Source organism: Phocoena phocoena, chromosome 7, assembly GCF_963924675.1.
Source record: "Phocoena phocoena chromosome 7, mPhoPho1.1, whole genome shotgun sequence".
Taxonomy (NCBI): domain Eukaryota; kingdom Metazoa; phylum Chordata; class Mammalia; order Artiodactyla; family Phocoenidae; genus Phocoena; species Phocoena phocoena.
Genome location: NC_089225.1, coordinates 28320157 through 28338374, shown reverse-complemented (window position 1 = coordinate 28338374; position 18218 = coordinate 28320157). Strand labels below are relative to the sequence as shown.

Sequence of the window (18218 nt, the reverse complement as noted above, 5' to 3'; positions counted from 1 at the left end):
GAGCACTGAAAATGGGACTAGAAGTAATAAATAGGGACTGCCAAAAAAAAAAAAAAAGGGGTTAACAAATTTCCTCTAAAAGTAAAATCTATTGTCAATTTACAACAGTTCTGAAGCTTGAACTAGAGGCATGCAATTAGAGAGCTGACTTGCAAAGTTTGCCTACAGTAAGGGGAGTTTTCTTCCACCTGTACAAAATTAAGCATCTGATAACTATCTCCTGGTATGAGGAGACTAAAATAATAAAATAAAAATAAACCAAATGCTTTAACTTGGAATCTAATCTCTCCCATTATTCCAGCACATTCACATAAACTCTGCTCCAACGGAATTCTTCTCACCCAGCAGGATGAAGATCATCTTCTCAGCAGCCAAATTCAGCAAGGCAAGTGACTTTCCTCCCTTCCTGATTTCCCCTTTAGAACTCATTCAAAGGGAAGACAAAGGACCCGTGGGTGGATGGGAGTTGTTTTGTACCTAGCCTTTAGGGGTACCTTATTTTTCTTAAAAAGATTATCTCAACATTACTGTAGCCAAAAAATAAAAACAAAACAAAACCCTAAAACAAATTTCTGAGGCAGTTTAAATTAAAAATACAAAGGACTGAGATATATTTTTAATTTATTCATAATTAGTTTACAGATTGGACTGCACCGAGACTCCAAAATCAGCAAGCTACTTGGGGATAAAGGCTATTGCAATTATCAGGAGCAAGCCAAATGCTACCTTTTGTTCTTACTAAAATCTTCTGCTTTAAAAAAAAAAAAAAAATCTCCTAGCAAATGATTTTCTATTTCCTATTTAAAGAGGATTACATAGCAAACAAGACTAGTGGCTGGAAAGCAAAGAACCTTCCATCGTTTTATTACCCGCCAAATACAAATTAGTTCATTGTGGTTAATTCCTGCCAGGAGACCCCTTTTCCCTGCTGTCTATCAGGCCGTTGGGGTATGGCAGGTTGGTTCTTGCCCAGAGTCCTTCCTGCTCAGGAGGCTGTCAGATATGCTGCTTGCCCACTGTCTCCAACATCGTGTGACAGCTCTGGTGTTCGGGCAGCAAGGTTTTGAGCTTGAATTGCCCCAGTAACTAGCTCAGAATTGCTCCTACTATCACTGTCAAATCTCTGTGGGCATATATGAGGCCCTCCTCCAGGTACAAATCAAGAAGCCCTACAAATTTCACTTTGTAATAACTATTGGATACCGAAATTGTATTAGTTCCATTAGATGGAGTCATAGAACTGTTCAGAAAGGTTAGCTGGATGTAGTGAATGTCACAGTTAGACTAAGATAAAAAATGACTGTTAACTTAGAGTGTTTCCTCATTGGTAACACCCTATATTAAGATGCCATTTATAAACAGTTTATTATTATTTATTAATGTGTGAAGCACTTTATAGCATGCTAGATAACAACTTAAATTCATGTATTAAAGATGCACATACATGGTTTAATACGATTTACGCCTTATAATATTCTTTAAAACAGCTTTCCATAGTCTCATCCGTTAAGTATTACTAATGCATTTTATAACATACTTTATACTACATTATTTGAGCAAGTAGCTGCATTTAGTGATCATTTCATAAATAAGAATAAAGCATTTATAAATGGCACCTTAATTTAAAGTGTTACCTTCCCATTACTAGAGAGCTGCTTGCCATTCATCTCATTTTGTGATTATTCTCCAAATGCACCACTTAATAAAACAAACACTAAGTTCTATTTTCCCTTCCTCTGATTAAAAGTTTATTGAGTCATTTTCCTCCATCTGCTTTCAGATGTTGATAGCTTGGAGGCTTTAGTGTGATTTCTGTTGAAACCAAACTTTTAATTCAACAATATTTCTGTAAACATGATAATAGTAGAAACAGAGAACTACCCACCATATTAGACAGAGCCTGCTGCTTGGATTCTTTGTAAAATTCAATTTTTCGACTAGAAAGAACAATCCAGGAAGTAGACCAGTTTTTCCTTAGGAGAGAAAAAAGCAAAAAAGCACTATCACTTGAAGAAATCATTCACAGGTATTGTATGAGCAACATTTGGAATAAGTAGAGACTATATTTTTAACCAGAATTCCTAAAAATCTTTTCTTTACTAAAATCTACAGGTGGTATGGAATTTAGATTTAAAAAATAATAATAATAAAATAATAAAAATATTCTGTAATTTTTATATATCATGGCATTTGTAGTAAAAGTTTCATCATTTGTAGATCTTCCCCAAATCTTTTTCAGCTATCAAAAATCCAACCTTGTGGGCTTCCCTGGTGGCGCAGTGGTTGAGAGTCCGCCTGCCGATGCAGGGGGCACGGGTTCGTGCCCCGGTCTGGGAGGGTCCCACATGCCGCGGAGCGGCTGGGCCCGTGAGCCATGGCCGCTGAGCCTGCGCGTCCGGAGCCTGTCCTCCGCAACGGGAGAGGCCACGACAGTGAGAGGCCCGCGTAACGCATAAAAAAAAAAAAAAAAAAAAAAAAAAAAAATCCAACCTTGTGTATCCATGTCTTCCACTCCATAAAAAGTCTATGTTTCTGCAGCAAACCAAAAACAGCAAAGTAAAAATAGAAATCAGAACCTTGTCCTTCATCGTTATATCTCTTCATTGGTTTAGCATACATCAGAGTCTGCAAAACTAATCAGCTAATTTGCCTGCCTAGTTCACAATATTTTTCAATGTTGAAACTCAATGCAAATAAAGGGAGTCAAATGCTTTTTACTTTTTTGCCAATCAAATTGGCAAGAATTAGAAGGAATAATACCGAGGTCTACTGAGAGTATGGAGAAATGGATTCTCCCATACAGTTTTGGTGGGAGTGGAAACAACTTTTCAGGAGTGAATTTGGCAATATGTTTTTAAAAAATATTTTAAAATGTGTATATCTTTTGATTGAACAAGCCCATTACTATGAAGTTAAATTTATCCTAAAGAAATCATCTCATAAGTTAAGGCTCTGTACATAAGAATGAAGTGCACCATTTCTTAATTCTGCATCTAAAATATCAAAAAATGAGATAGGTTATGTAAATGGCATATAATGGAGTCATACAATGGACTAATGAACCCTGTGCTTAGCAGAATCCTGATATGGGAAGATTTTAATGCAGACCATAATATAATATGTAGTTCATAAGACCATGCTGTGCTATTTACCTATGATTGTCCTCACTCATCCCAGCCCCTTTTGATTATCAATTCCCATTCATCGAAGTTCAAATATTATGTCCTCAAATATGTCTTCCATGACTTCCTCACATAGAACTTAGGATAAATTAAAAAAATTTTTTTTTGTAAATTTCACTTCTCTCTCTCCCCCATTAAATAAAAAGCCCCAAATTGACAGAAAACATTTCATCCTTACAGAGATACCCCCAGTGACAAGCAACAGTGCCTTGGACAGAGTAGGCAATAAATATGTATTTGTTGAGTCAATTATTAAACTTAGGCATGGGGGTAAAAAATAAAAAGCTGGATATAACAATAGTTAAATCAGAGAGTGAAACCATAGCTTTTGATTTTTCTTTTCATTGAACATGTATTACTTCAATACATAGATGTGTATATATTTGTGTCATAAAGAAAGACAAATGTTTTAGGTGGTAAAAGATTGAGATTAGTATACATAAGTTTCTATTACATCATATTGCTGCAGTTTGCTTTGGTTTAACACTCAGTTCAGAATAGCTGAATTCATTTTACAAAAGTGATCTTTAAAAAAAGTTTACAAAAAGACTACTCTGATCCATAGAAAACTACACAAAGATACATTTTAAATGACCATGTAAGATCTTTGTGTAATTTAGTTCCACTTGCCTCATAGTCTCTAGGGGCTTGATTTAAAGGACAGCTGTGATTCAGTAAAGTTAATATTTACAAGATTAGGCTGCTCTTACATGCCTGAAGCTTTCCTAATGATACATCACTGTGTTAAAAAGAAAAAAACTGGATAAACAGAAACAAAACAAACACAATGTGTATTTTCCAACATGCAAATATGAACACTATGTTCTTGGACCCACTTGTCTTCAAATAGTCACTTTTTCAATCAAATGATGAAAAAGATGGAGGAAAAATGAAAACCACATAGACCCTTTTCTTCCCTTGCCTTAGTTCCCATTTCTCATTTTAGGTAACAGTAGCAGCAAGATGAATTGCAACACCTGTAGCCTTCTTCTTATGCAGGTCATAATATTAGATGGCCCAAGATAGAGTAAACATTGGTGGGACTGCTGTTCTAGACTGGGCATCTTTTTTATCTCCACCCCTTACTTTGACCATATGTAACCAAGGAGAATGGGACACCCCCAGGCATGACAGAACCTATATTTAACCTGCCTGTTGTATTTCCCACTGTATTTTTCATCTCCTGGCAAGAGATCTCTATACCTTATTTGCTTCCTGTCTATAGCAAGCCCTGGGTAAATGGTTCTGATTTGATCTTTTTCAGATGTTGATCGTTTATAGAATGTGTTGGCATTACTCTTCCCTTTCTTAAACTTGGAACTGGAACTGGTTAGAACTGAAGTTGCATGAAATTCGATTACCTCATGGTTCACAGTTAGAACTTTGAACTGCTGTGAAATGTTCCCTCTTAGGTGAATCTGATGAACAAGCTGAATAGGGTAAGAACTGCAGGTATTGGAACCTTAGTAATTTGAATTGTTCTGGCACTTTACATACAGTAAATTTCTTTTTGATCTTATGAACTACAAACAATGTCTTTATGAATACAAGTGAAGATTTTTCCAATTTAAGATAATTTCATTTCAAAAAGAAAAATAGAATGCTGTTTTTCAACGTTTTAGAGGCTCCATTTTTAATTCAGTTTTTCATGATCTCTTTTAAAATAATAATTAGCATAAATTATTTTGAGTACCTAGTATAAGTTTGCTTGTCTACTGGAGATTTAGCTTTGCAAAAAAGATGAAGGTACTAATCTGTCCATTTACTAATATGGAAAACAAAGTTCGGAGTGTTTAGGTAACTTACTTAAGGCCATACACTTAGAGTCAAACTCAGTTTCTCCAATTCTGAAGCCTAAAATCTGTTCACCAATTTATGTTGTGGGTTTTTTTTTAAAGATTAAAGAGTATAGGCATACATCATTTTATTGTGCTTCACAGATATTGTGTTTTTTTACAAACTGAACCTTGCTTTCAAGTCTACTGGCGCAATTTTTCCAACAGCGTTTGTTCACTTCATGTCTCTGTGTCACATATTGGTAATTCTCGCAGTATTTAAAACTTTTACATTATTATTATATTTGTTATGGTGATCTGTGATCAGTGATCTTTGATGTCACTATTGTAATTGCTTTGGGGCACCGTGAACCATGCCCATATAAGACAGCTAACTTAATCCATAAGTGTTATGTGTGTTCTGACTGCTCCACCGACTGGCCTTTCCCCATCTCTCTTCCTCTCCTCAGGCCTCCCTATTCCCTGAGACAGAGCAATATTGAAATTAGGCCAATTAGTAGCTCTACAATGGCCTCTAGGTGTTCAAGTGAAAGGAAGAGTTGCATCTCTCTCACTTTAAATTGAAAGCTAGTCATGATTAAGTTTAGCGAGGAAGGCAGGTCGAAAACCAAAACAGGCTGACAGCTAGGCCTCTCGTGCCAAGCAGTTAGCCAAGTGAATGCAAAGGAAAAGTTCTCGAAGGAAATTAAAAGTGCTACTCCAGTGAACACATGAATGATAGAAAAGCAAAACAGTCTTAATGCTGATATGGAGAACGTTTTAGTGGTTTGGATAGAAATCAAACCAGACGCAACATTCCCTTAAGCCAAAGCCTAATCCAGAGCAAGATTTTAACGCTCTTCAATTCTGTGAAGGCTGAGAGAGATGAGGAAGCTGCAGAGGAAAAGTCTGAAGCAAGCAGAGGTTGGTTCATGAGGTTTAAGGAAAGAAGCTGTCTCAGTAACATCAAAGTACAAGGTGAAGCAGCAAATGCTGATGTAGAAGCTGCAGCAAGTTGTCCAGAAGCTCTAGCTAAGATAATTAATGAAGGTGACTACAACTAAACAAGAGATTTTCCATGTAGACAAAATAGTCTTCTATTGGAAGAAGATGCCATCTAGGACTTTCATAGCTAGAGAAAAGAAGTCAATGCCCAACTTCAAAAGCCTCAAAGCACAGACAGACTGTCTTGTTAGGGGTTAATGCAGCTGGTGACTTTAAGTTGAAGCCAAAGCTCCTTTACCATTCTGAAAGTCCTAGGATCCTTAAGAATTACACTAAATCTACTCTGCCTGCGTTCTATAAATGGGATGACAAAGCCTGGGTGAAAGCACATCTCTTGGCAACATGGTTTATTGAATACTTTAAGTCCACTTTTGAGACTTGCTGCTCAGAAAAAAAGATTCCTTTCAAAATATTAGTGTTCATTGACAAATTACCTGGTTACTCAAGAGCTCTGATGAAGATATACAATGAAATTAATGTTGTTTTTATGCCTACTAACGTAACATCCATTCTGCAGCCCATGGATCAAGGAGTTCTATCATGTAAGAAATACATTATAGCTGCTATAGGTCATGATTCCTCTGATGGATATGGGAAAAGTAAATTGAAAACCTTTTGGAAAGTATTCAATATTTTTGATGCCATTAAGAACATTCCTGATTCATGGGAAGAGGTCAAAATATCAACATTAACGGGAGTCTGAATTAGTTGATTCCAACCCTCATGAATGACTTTGAGGGGTTCAATGCATCAGTGGAGGAAGTGACTGCAGAAGTGATGGAGATAGCAAGAGAGCTAGAATTAGAAGTGGAGCCTGAGGATGTGACTAAATTGCCACAATCTCATGATAAAACTTTAAAGAATGAAGAACTGCTTCTTATGGATGAGCAAAGAAAGCGGTTTCTTCTGATGGAATCTATTCCTGGTGAAGTTGTTGTGAAGACTGTTGAAATGATACCAAAGGATTTCGAATATTACATAAATTTAGTTGATAGAGCAGGGGCAGGGTTTGAGAGGACTGACTCCAATTTGAAAGAAGTTCTACTGTGAGTAAAATGCTTTCAAACAGCACTGCATGCTACAGAGAAATCGTTTGTGAAAGAAAGAGTCAATTGATGTGGTAAACTTTATTATTTTCTTATTTTCAGAAACTGCCCAGCCACCCCGACCTGTAGTATTCACCACCCTGAGCAGTCAGTCGGCAGTCATCAACATCAAGGCAAGACGCTCCACCAGCAAAAAGATTATGGCTCACTGAAGGCTCAGGTGATGCTTAGCATGTTTTAGCAATACAGTATTTTTGAATTAAGGTATGTACATTGTTTTGTTAGACATAATGTTATTGCACATTTAACAGACTACGGTAGAGTGTAAACATAAATTTATAGGCAAGGGGAAACCAAAAAAAATCATGTGACTCTCTTTGTTGCCTTATTCTCTTTATTGAGGTGTTCTGGAACCAAACCAGCAATATACTATTTTCTTGGTTAAGGAGATTGTCAATGTCAGATTTCACCATAGTTTGGGTCCTAAGTCTCAAATTATAAAAGCTAGAGTGCAGAGCCTGTGACAAGGTATAAGCCATCTGGACTGCCAAATTAACTGTTTTACCTAATGTTAATTAGAAGGATTGGTCAAAGGCCCACCACTCTCAAGCTCTATTTTTCTCTTGGGAATTGAACTGATTTAAAGGAGTCACCTGATGAGTCTTTCAACTCCTCATAAGAAGCCGGAAGCAGGGATGTGCTTCTAGCTATGATACCACCTCTTTCTCTTTCCTGCTAGGGGATTATTCTGGTTTGTGATGAGTAGACTCACCTGCACTCAGTAGGGAGTCTAAAACCAGAAAGTGTTTCAAAAGCCTCTAGTCTAGGAGCAGCTAAGAATTCACCTAATGGGAATATCTTTTAACCTATGACTTAGGTCAGAACCTTCCTCTCTGAATGAAGTAGTCTAGAGACTTGGCTATTTTCTTCACAATATCTTTCAAGTCCATTCCCCATTTGATGTGTTTGGCCCATTGTGCTGCCTGTAATTCTCAGGATATCAGCAGAAAAGCTTTCTCACCAGTTACTCTAACACAGCAAGCCTTTTGATGGCACTGTCAGCTCTGGAGGGAGTATGAATAGGGTCAACTGGCAAGGTTTTGCCTTGACTTGTACCTTTAATGCTTTCTGCATGCAACCAAATCCTTATAGGTGACAGTTTTTCGGTGTATTGAGATTCAACTCAGAGAGCGAGTAACTCCTTCAAGTTTAGAGGGCTTAGGCAGGACTTTAAAAATAGACCTTTTGACGATGAAGCGATTTTCAGAATGGAAAGAAAGTCCCTCTACTTTCCTAGTACCCCCAAAGAGGGGAACACCATGACTTCCCAGAGCTTTTCCACTCCTGGGCACAATATCTGACATTTAGTGAGTGCTTATCAAGGTTTTTGAGTAAAAGAATATATGGGTTCTTAAATTTCAGGAGGGTCACACATCTAGATTACTCCTGCCCTGTTTGTTGTTATTTACTAACAAGGACTACAAAAGCACGTACTTCTTGCATTTCCCTTATTTATTCCTTAGTTCCCAAGTGTTTTGATAAATCTTTCATAGCACTGTTTTAAAAGTATCTAACATTCCTGGTTTAGTATATCTTTTTCTAATTTATAATTCTAGTGGCAATACCTGAGCTTTCTCTAGAGGGCTTCCTGACTTCTCAGATGTGTTTCAATAAGATAAGCTATTGTGCATGCATTGGTTCTCACTCTGTGCTAGGTATGGCACCTGGTATTTTGTGTCAAGTAATTTAATCCCCAAGACAGTCACAAGTATCTACTGAGCATCTACCACAGGACAGATACAATTCCAAGGACTGAATATATAAAGGCAAATAGCAGAGACCTCAAGGCATTTATGTCAGGGGAGACAGGCAGTAAACACAGAAACAAATCCTCCACATTCAGATAAAAAAATTGAGGCTTAGTGAGGTTGCATCCTACCCAAGGGCATCAAAGTCATAAATATGGGATTCAGACCAAGTCTTCTGGACTTAGAAGGCCATGCTCATTCTGCTGTATCAGTTGTCTCTAGAGCAGGTGGCATGCAATTCTCCCTTAGTCATATTGGGCACGTCTATGCAGAGCCTCATGATCGACGCTGAGAGAGGAAGACACCCAACTGCTGTCAAAGAGTTACTTGAACATCTTTCTCCTTGGAACAAGGGCACTTCTTAGCCTGACCTGGGCTGTTCTGCAATGCTGACCTGGAAGTCCTTTCATCTCTACCTTCCCAAGATGGCCAGCAAGTAACTTCATCCATTGATGGGAGCCAATTAATGCATCAACACTTCATCATCTTAACTTTGAGGGAGTTCTTTTTTATTTTTCCACACAGAGAGATAAAAACCAAGCTGTTGGATAGACTTGAGGGTTAAACAAGATACATAGGTCAGGAAATGTCCAACTTCAGTAAGTCAGAGGTCCCAGGAATAGGTGAGAGAGTCCCCACATGAATTTACAAGTAACAATTAGGTAAGGGATTGATACTGACACTAGTGATTCAGTACAGGAAACAGATCCTGGGACAATAAATGCAGGCTATTTATTTTAATTTTTTTTGTCACAAGACATCACATGTAAGGGGGAAAAAGATCCTTAATGTAATTAGGAAGGAGGAAGAACTAAATTCTAATAAGGACAATTAGTTACAATTAATGCAATTGGTGGGACAATTTCTCCAAGTGAGACACTTCAGAGAGCTTCCCTAAAACAAATCCTGAGTTGTAAAGGTAGAAAGTAAAAACAAAACAAAACAAAACAACCCCAAAACCAAAGAAAACTCAACACAGGCATCAGCTTGACCAAAAACTCTGCATTCTACAAAACGGACACCGGATGGCAGCACATAATAACAGCAGCTTGGTAACAGCTTATCTGAAGAACGCTTGATGGAAAATGGCCCTTAAGATATTCGTTATCGTCATAAGAATCTGTTAGCTTGAACTGAGGTTTAACATATTCATCTGCTCTAACATCAAAGCTTTATATCTTACACTCACCTCTCCTATGCCTCCTTTGGTAATGACACGGCGGCAAATGAAAAAGTCAGAGGAAAATATATGTGAGGTTACTTTGTAAATTTCAGACTCACTCTGGGCCACCTGCCTCTGTTTTCTGACTTGGGCACACTGGATTTGACTTGATTCTGTACCTCTGGTGGGGGTAAATGTGATTTACTCTAGTGTCCTTGATTGATTTACTGAAAAATCACTTGGACACTGTTTAAGTGTTCTGACTAGTTCTCAAACTGGTAGGTGAAGAACTTATTGCTTCTCTCTTAAGCTTCTTGTAATTTGCCTCTGCTTTAAAAAAAGGGTCAAAGAGACACTGATGTATAAATATATACATCTCTGCCACTATTGCAAGAAATGTAAAAGCTTTATATATTCAAAGGGTTACTAGAAGTTGGAAATTATAACAGAGCATGTGTTGGAAATCATGAAACTCAAGCAACCTTTTACAAATTAACTTCAGTATTCCATACTCTCCAAACCTTCCCTCCAGTCTTCATTATGGAACATTAAAAAAAGAGAAAGACAGATGAAGCCTGGAAGAAGTTATTGGGATCTTGAGCAGAAAATGCTAAAAAGAAAAGTTTACATTAGAAGGGTACTTTGGTATCATGTTCTACAGAGTCTATTCTGAGAAACAATTGTTTAAAAAGAAGAAAAAAACAAATAAAAACTAAGGTCTAACAGCCATGGGCTCTAGGATGAAAATACACACTAGTAGACATAACGCTGCACTACCTTTACTTGATTTCTTCCCAAATACCTCTCTGTCCATATTTTCACCCTCAAGTACTTCTTCCCAGGTCCCTCTGAAAAGCAGAGCAGAGTGAAAAGCCATGATAAGATGTACAGAGCCACAAATGAGATGACAAAGGGGCAGACTTGAAAGGTATAGAGGGAGAGATAAGGATACGGAAATAGCTTACATGCTGTCAGGGGCTTTTATAAATTAAAGTTGTTTTCAATTAAAGAATTGAAAACAACTCTTTGCTAAGGTCTCCGAGAGCTTCAGAGAAACCTGGGCTACTTAACTTTTGGGGATAGATGTACCAAAATGCAAGAATTTCTAAACTTTATCAGAAAAAGCATACTTTCAATGTTCACAAAGAAAAACTAAAGTTGAATGCTGAATGTCTTCGGCTTTCAACCCCGTCTGTCTGTCTGGGGAGATTTCTAGAACTTCATTTCAAAATAAAGTTAAATTTATGGCCCTTTACAAATGTAAGGTATAGCCAAGGAGTTCTCCTTCCTTCCACCCACTCTTGTTGTATTCAGAGATAGGTCAAACTTGTCTTAGAAAGAAAAAATATATGAAAGAGGAAAGGAAGCTAAAGAAAAAGGAACAGGAGGAGGGAAAGAAAGAAAAATAAGAACACAAGATATAATGTGGATGACCTGTCATGTATTTATGAGTAGAAAACTTTGAGATTAATAAAATAGTATTAAGTGACAATTGAAGCCCTTTGTACTGTTGATGGTATGAAATAAACGAACAATTTTTGCTTCCTGGCCTCAAACATCTTCTAGCAAGAGGGAAAAATCCAACCTACTTTAAACAGAGGACAGGACTAAAAATCTGATACCAACTATACATGCAATAAGATTGAGAGAAGGAGAGGCTGATACAAGTGACCAAGTTTCTCCACTTGTAAGATTGAAAGCAGTACTATAGCCTATTTTAGAGTATTATTTCAGAATTACTGGTAAAGCAATTATCCAAGTACTTGACAGCATAAGCATCTGTTACTATTGCAGTAACTCATTATAATTTATAAAAAGATATAAAGTTCCCTGATAAATGGGGAAAAGGCTATGGAAAGAAATTTTACATAAGAAATACAAATTACAGCAACTATGGTATACTATTTAATAGTTACTAAATTACCAATGATATAAAAACTACACAATTTTTCAAAGTTATGATTAAACTGACCATTTCGTTATTAGTTACAAAAAACAAGCAAGCAGTATGTCAATACATAACAGTCATTTAAAAAATGGTCTTGTGATTTAATTAAGTCATCTAGGCTTAGAAATTCTCTTAAGAAGATATAAAAGAAAAACTGACAAGCAATAGTAGGTTTACTGCATTTATAACTATTTTAGTATAAAACTGGAATCAACTTAAAAATCTAATAAAAGAGGAATGTAGAAATGGCTTGGTGTATTACAGTCCCATCAACATTGTGGTGTATTATATGTTATTAAACATGCTGACTATATATACTACAATTTTCAATCTGTAATGTGTTTATAATAAAAACTAAAGCAATCCTTAAAACAACTAAAAATAGAGCTACCATATGATCCTGAAATCTCACCCCTGGGCATATATCCAGAGAAAACCATAATTTGAAAAGATACATGCACCCCAATGTTCACTGCAGCACTATTTACAAAAGCCAAGACAAGAAAGCAACCTAAATGTCCATCAACAGATGAATGTATAAAGAACATGTGGTGTATATATATACATATATATATATGTATATCTATACACACACACACACACCCCTACACATACATATACATATATACATACATACACACACACACAGTGGAATATTACTCAGCCATAAAAATGAATGAAATAATGCCATTTGCTGCTGTTGCAAATGGGTGGACTGAGAGATTGTCATACTAAGTGAAGTAAGCCAGACAGAGAAAGACAAATATCATGTGATATCACTTATATGTGGAATCTAAAAAAAGAAAAGAAAAGAAAAGAAAAAAAAAAGACACAAATGAACTTATTTCCAAAACAGAAAGAGACTCACAGATACAGAAAACAAACTTATGGTTACCAAAGGGGAAAGGGGGATGGATGGGAGGGATGAATTATGAGGCTGGGATTTTATACACTACTGTGTATAAAACAGATAACCAACAAGAACCTACAGTATAGCACAGGAAACTATACTCAATATTATGTAATAACCTATAAGGGAAAAGAAGCTGAACAAGAATATATATATATATATATATATATATATATATATATATATATAGAACTGAATCATTGTGCTGTAAACCTGAAACTTGCATGATATCATAAATCAACCATACTTCAATTAAAATTTTTTTAAAAATTCAAAAAAGAAAGCAAATCCTACAAACAATAAAGAATGAAATTATGGAACAATATGGATCAAATTTAAAGATATCTGGTCACTAAGGACTTTCATCAGCAAGGTAAATAGATAGTGAGAGACTTGGAGGAGATATCTCCCAAGACTAAAGTTGACAATGTATTACTACCTGGTGTATACCAGGAGTTCTCTCAAAAAAAAAAAAAAGGGAGAAACTCAGTAGAAGATAGTTTATGCACAGGCTATTCTTGGAATGCAGAGCCTGACTGACTCTAAATAGGTGACATGATGCTTAAATGAAACGCCAGTCAGAAGAATAAAAATAAATGCAACACTAAAGTAATGTCCTATAGCCATCAACTTGCAAAACTGAAAGTCTGATAATGCTGCATGCTGATGAGATCATGGAGCGAGGCGATCCCTTCTGCATTGTGGAGAGAGTGTGAACCGATGCATTCATTCTGGAGAAAGTTTGGCATGTAGTACCCAAATCATTTATAACCGTGTGTACCTTACCACCAAGCAATCCTTTACTCCTGGGGGTATGCCCTAGAGAGAATTCCTCACAGGTCTGTAAGGAGACATATCGGTGTGGTTTGTTGCAATGTTGTTTGGGATGGAAGGAGTTAGGGACAATTTAGGTATCCACTCCTGGAAGACTGAGTAAGTAAAATTTGATGTGTGTTCACAACAGCAAAATGGGCAGCAGTTGGAAGAAATTAACTTGTTTTAAATATATAGATATAGATAGATATCCTAACATTGACTAACATTGAATGAAAGTAGTACGAACCAGAATGAGGCTTATAACCAAAGGCTTATGCAATTTAGAACACATTGACTTACACACTGTTTTCTAGAATGCCATACATATAGCCAAATAAATGTATGGAGAGAGGATTTGATGAACATACATTCTACAGAGGACTGAAGTGAGGAATGGAGATGAAGAATAAAATAAAACCAACTAGGGGTCTTGTCCAGAATGATGATAATACAAGGCCACACACTGAAGAGGAAAATCAACTCAATTTGTACACCTGAGGTTAAAAGCAAAGACAAAAACAAAAAAGGAAAACTAAAATTTATATAACTTTAAATGAAAAAGCTGAAGGAATGCATAATTGCATGCAAGCTGATTGAAATAACAATAAAACATAGTATAAAATAATGTTTATATGAATTTAAACTAGAACACAGAAATGGTTTGTAAGCTGATTAAAGTAACAACAAATACAAAATGGTATACACACTGGTTGAAATTACCTAAAAATGTATTCATGTGAGTCTGTTAGGGAAAAGGCCTGGTTGTGCTCCTCTACTTTTTCTTGACACCACTTTCTAGGAAAACATTTTACAGGGATGGTTTATGGATAGCTTATGGGCAAGGACATTGTACAAGATCACTGTGGTGGCGCATCATCTTGTTTCCTTCGAGTTCCTTTTAGCATCTCCTCCTCTTGCTTGCATGAGTCTGGAGGCTAAGACTGACCAAAGCTATCACTCCTCTTTCCTGCCAAGCCCCAGTGAAAGGTGAAGTGATAATTTAGACAAGTCCTTTTCTGTCCCTCTATGGATTTTTTGTCCACATCACTGGTAAGGTAAGAAAGGGTTTTGACTTATCTTGGGAAGATTTATCATTGCACCTTTCACGAGCTGATATAACTGGGAGAAAAGTCTAGGGGAAAGTTGGCACTAGATTGGGTTACTCAAAGAATCCCTCCTGGGTCCTTTCAGAACCTAACACATTAAGTCAGGTTCTCCACTGGGGCCAGGACTAGATGAGTCTTTGAAAGCAGCATTGCATTTGATCTTGTCTCCTGTGCATCTCCCTCCTGGACCCTTCAAAGGAGGGTGGCTGCAGGATTACTGCAGAGGAACAGTCTAGGAGAGGGTTCAAGGCCCTGTTTGCTATCCGAGAATAAAACATAATATGGGCAGAAAATAGAGTTTGTTCTTTAAAATTGAAATAGTTATTTTAAGTAGTGGAATTATGGATGATAGTTTTCCCCAATTTTACTTCTTTTAAATAAATATATACTTACTCCACTATAGCAAACAAACAATAGCATACTTCATTCTCTAGTGTTGGCCAGAGTTCCATTCTAGTAATGAATTGTATTATACAATTAATAAGTGTCCCATTGTATAGCTAATTAGTGAATTTATCCTGTATGATTTTAACTGTTAATAATATAGTCATGAATAAATGCCTTTTCTCCCACTGTAAGCACTTTCTACATACCTTTGCAGCTTGCATATAACCTAGCACAAAGCTAGGTATATTATAAGACCTACATGAGAAATAGGGAAAATTCTAAAATGGAGATGATTATTTCTAAATATCCCATATATAAAAAACATGTAGTGTGTTTGTCTACCCTCCTATCAACCTTATTTTTTTCTCCAAGTTTTTTCTTGTTGTTGCCTAGGGAATCCTTATTACATTTTCTAATTTCTCTCACCTACTCTGTGTTGACCTCATCTCCAAGTGCAGCAACTTCCAACTTTTTATCTGACAGATTATTTTCCTTTTATTTTTTTCTCAAATGATTTTTATTTGAGCAACAAACGTATTTCAAATCCTCCATCCTTCAAAAAATTATGATCCCAATGTACTGTAGGGAGATTTTTATATACTGCAAAATGAGTCCTTTCATCCCCTAATCTATTAATCCCAGAAATCAAGACCCATTATCTTATTTCTTCACATACTTTTTAAGATTTCAAGTCTTAGAAGGTCATGAAGCACTTCATTTATATATTCTGTGCAACAAAATAAAATGTAGTGCTTTGTTGGAAAACTATAATTATATTAAAACTACTGTTGATCTTAGTGATAGCAGAAAGGAATATTCTAGTCATGTACCATAGGGCCTACCTTTCCAAACAATAGCAGTGACACAATTGAGGAGATGGGGAACTGGCATAGTTATATAAAAGTGAATTAAAAAAAACTTTTATTACCTTAGTTTCTTTCCTCCATCTGCAATTTTAGCTTTTTGAAGATAACCTTCTTTTTCAACCATCTGCAAGAAGAATACATATATTAAAACTGTGACAAACTCCTATGCATTATTAGTTTGAATGAACCTGTGCTTTCCAACAGTCGTTGCAGTGATGGAAGTTTCCAGTCATAGAACTTCATCAACAATGCATATATAGCTTATGGGAAATGCCTTCAAGATCAGTCATTACAAGCTGTTAAATATCCAAAAGAAAGATAACAAAGAGTAATGTGAATGATTTGTTAGATAGTGATACACCTTTACTTACTTTTCCTTCTGGGCATTGAAGTCACTTGCTTACAAAATTGATTAAAAATGGTAAAACAAAATTAATGCCTTCCTTAATTTTACCAATCATCCTTGGAAAAGTTCTTCCTTTTCACTCCTCATTTCCACTTCCTCATGTACCTGCTGATGCCAGTGAGTGAGAAAAAGTCAACAGCAGCAGGTAACTGGGCTGGTTAAACTGGAAGGGCATTTAAAACACTGACATTCCATGCATTTCGTTCAGTTAGTTGCCAAGAGATGCTGTAGCAGCATTATCTCATTATCTTCCTCCATGATGTGGGTTTGCTTCCTTTCCTATTTGTATTTATTGGCTTTCATTGCTAATATAGCTGCACATTCCTTAAAGGAGATTCAACCATTCCTTATCATTCCACAGAGGATTTTGTGGAGTTCTAGGGTAAATAAATACACAATGCAAATTGTGATGTGGTGACTGCCAGCAAAGTCTATTATAGATGTTTTAATTTCTTAGTGCCCTATTTCTACCTTCCCCTGTCAGTCCTGCACCCCTCCCATCCCTAGATCTTACCTGTGTTCCATCTTTTCGATCTTGGTAAATTGCCAACAACCTTCACCTGCACCCCCATGCTATATGCTGAAAGCTTTAAGGAGTCACCTACCTAATATCAAAGGACCACACTCCCTCAGTGCCACCATACATGCCTTCCTCCTGACTGTACTATTTCACTTCCACCATATCTTCATCTCATCAATTCCCAGATATATTAAATCTACTTTAAAATGTAATATTTCTCTCTATTGTTAGAGAGTTCTTTCATGTTTCCTCTGCAATCTCTTTTTAGATGCCCTGTCCTGAATCTTCATTTTCATTCTGCCATTACCACTATCATAGGGCTTATTTGGTTGTACCTGCACCTGTGCTGTGACTCTTCCTTTCACACCTGTGTTCCCAGCACAGAGAGTACTTGCTGGCACCGATGATCACAATAATAAATATTCTTTGAACAAATGAGTGAATGAATGGCTATTTAAATGTTTATTTAAATTTTTATAGGAAACTGGACAAACAAAAATAATCTGTCTACATTATGACAGGTTAAAGGAAGAGATATTTGGGTGTGAGTTGTTCCAAACCACTAAAATTTCAGCAGTTAAAGAATTGGCTATTTACAAGACTCACTCTGATATAGGTGAGATCTTTTCCGATTTTTTAAATATTATATTCCTAATACACAGCACAATACTTAGCTTTCAAAATACACTGGATGGAGGAACCAGGAGGATGGCGGAAGAGTAAAACGCGGAGATCACCTTCCTCCCCACAGATACACCAGAAATACATCTACACGTGGAACAACTCCTACAGAACACCTACTGAACGCTGGCAGAAGACCTCAGACTTCCCAAAAGGCAAGAAACTCCCCACATACCTGGGTAGGGCAAAAGAAAAAAAGAATAAACAGAGACAAAAGAATAGGGACGGGACCTGCACCAGTGGGAGGGAGCTGTGAAGGAGGAAAAGTTTCCACACACTAGGGAGCCCCTTCGTGGGTGGAGACTGCGGGTGGCAGAGGGGGGAAGCTTCAGAGCCGCGGAGGAGAGCGCAGCCACAGGGGTGCGGAGGGCAAAGCGGAGAGATTCCCGCACAGAGGATCGGTGCCGACCAGCACTCACCCGCCGGAGCGGGTGGGGCTGGGAGCTGAGACTCGGCTTCGATCAGAGCGCAGGGAGAGGACTGGGGTTGGTGCCGCGAACACAGCCTGAAAGGGGTTAGTGCACCACGGCTAGCCGGGAGGGAGTCCAAGGAAAAGTATGGAGCTGCCGAAGAGGCAAGAGACTTTTTCTTCCCTCTTTG

At 37.1% G+C, this 18218-nt stretch overlaps 1 protein-coding gene across 1 annotated transcript in view; it reads right to left on the bottom strand.

Annotated features, from left to right (window-relative positions):
- The window catches only part of ARHGAP15 (Rho GTPase activating protein 15), a 630092-nt gene that overhangs the window by 518312 nt on the left and 93562 nt on the right, over positions 1-18218 (bottom strand). The window contains exons 4-5 of the mRNA XM_065880510.1: positions 16074-16135; positions 1886-1973 (exon numbers count right to left, since the gene is read on the bottom strand). Of these exons, the coding sequence (XP_065736582.1) occupies positions 1886-1973; positions 16074-16135 (150 nt within the window). The remainder of the gene's footprint in view (positions 1-1885; positions 1974-16073; positions 16136-18218) is intronic.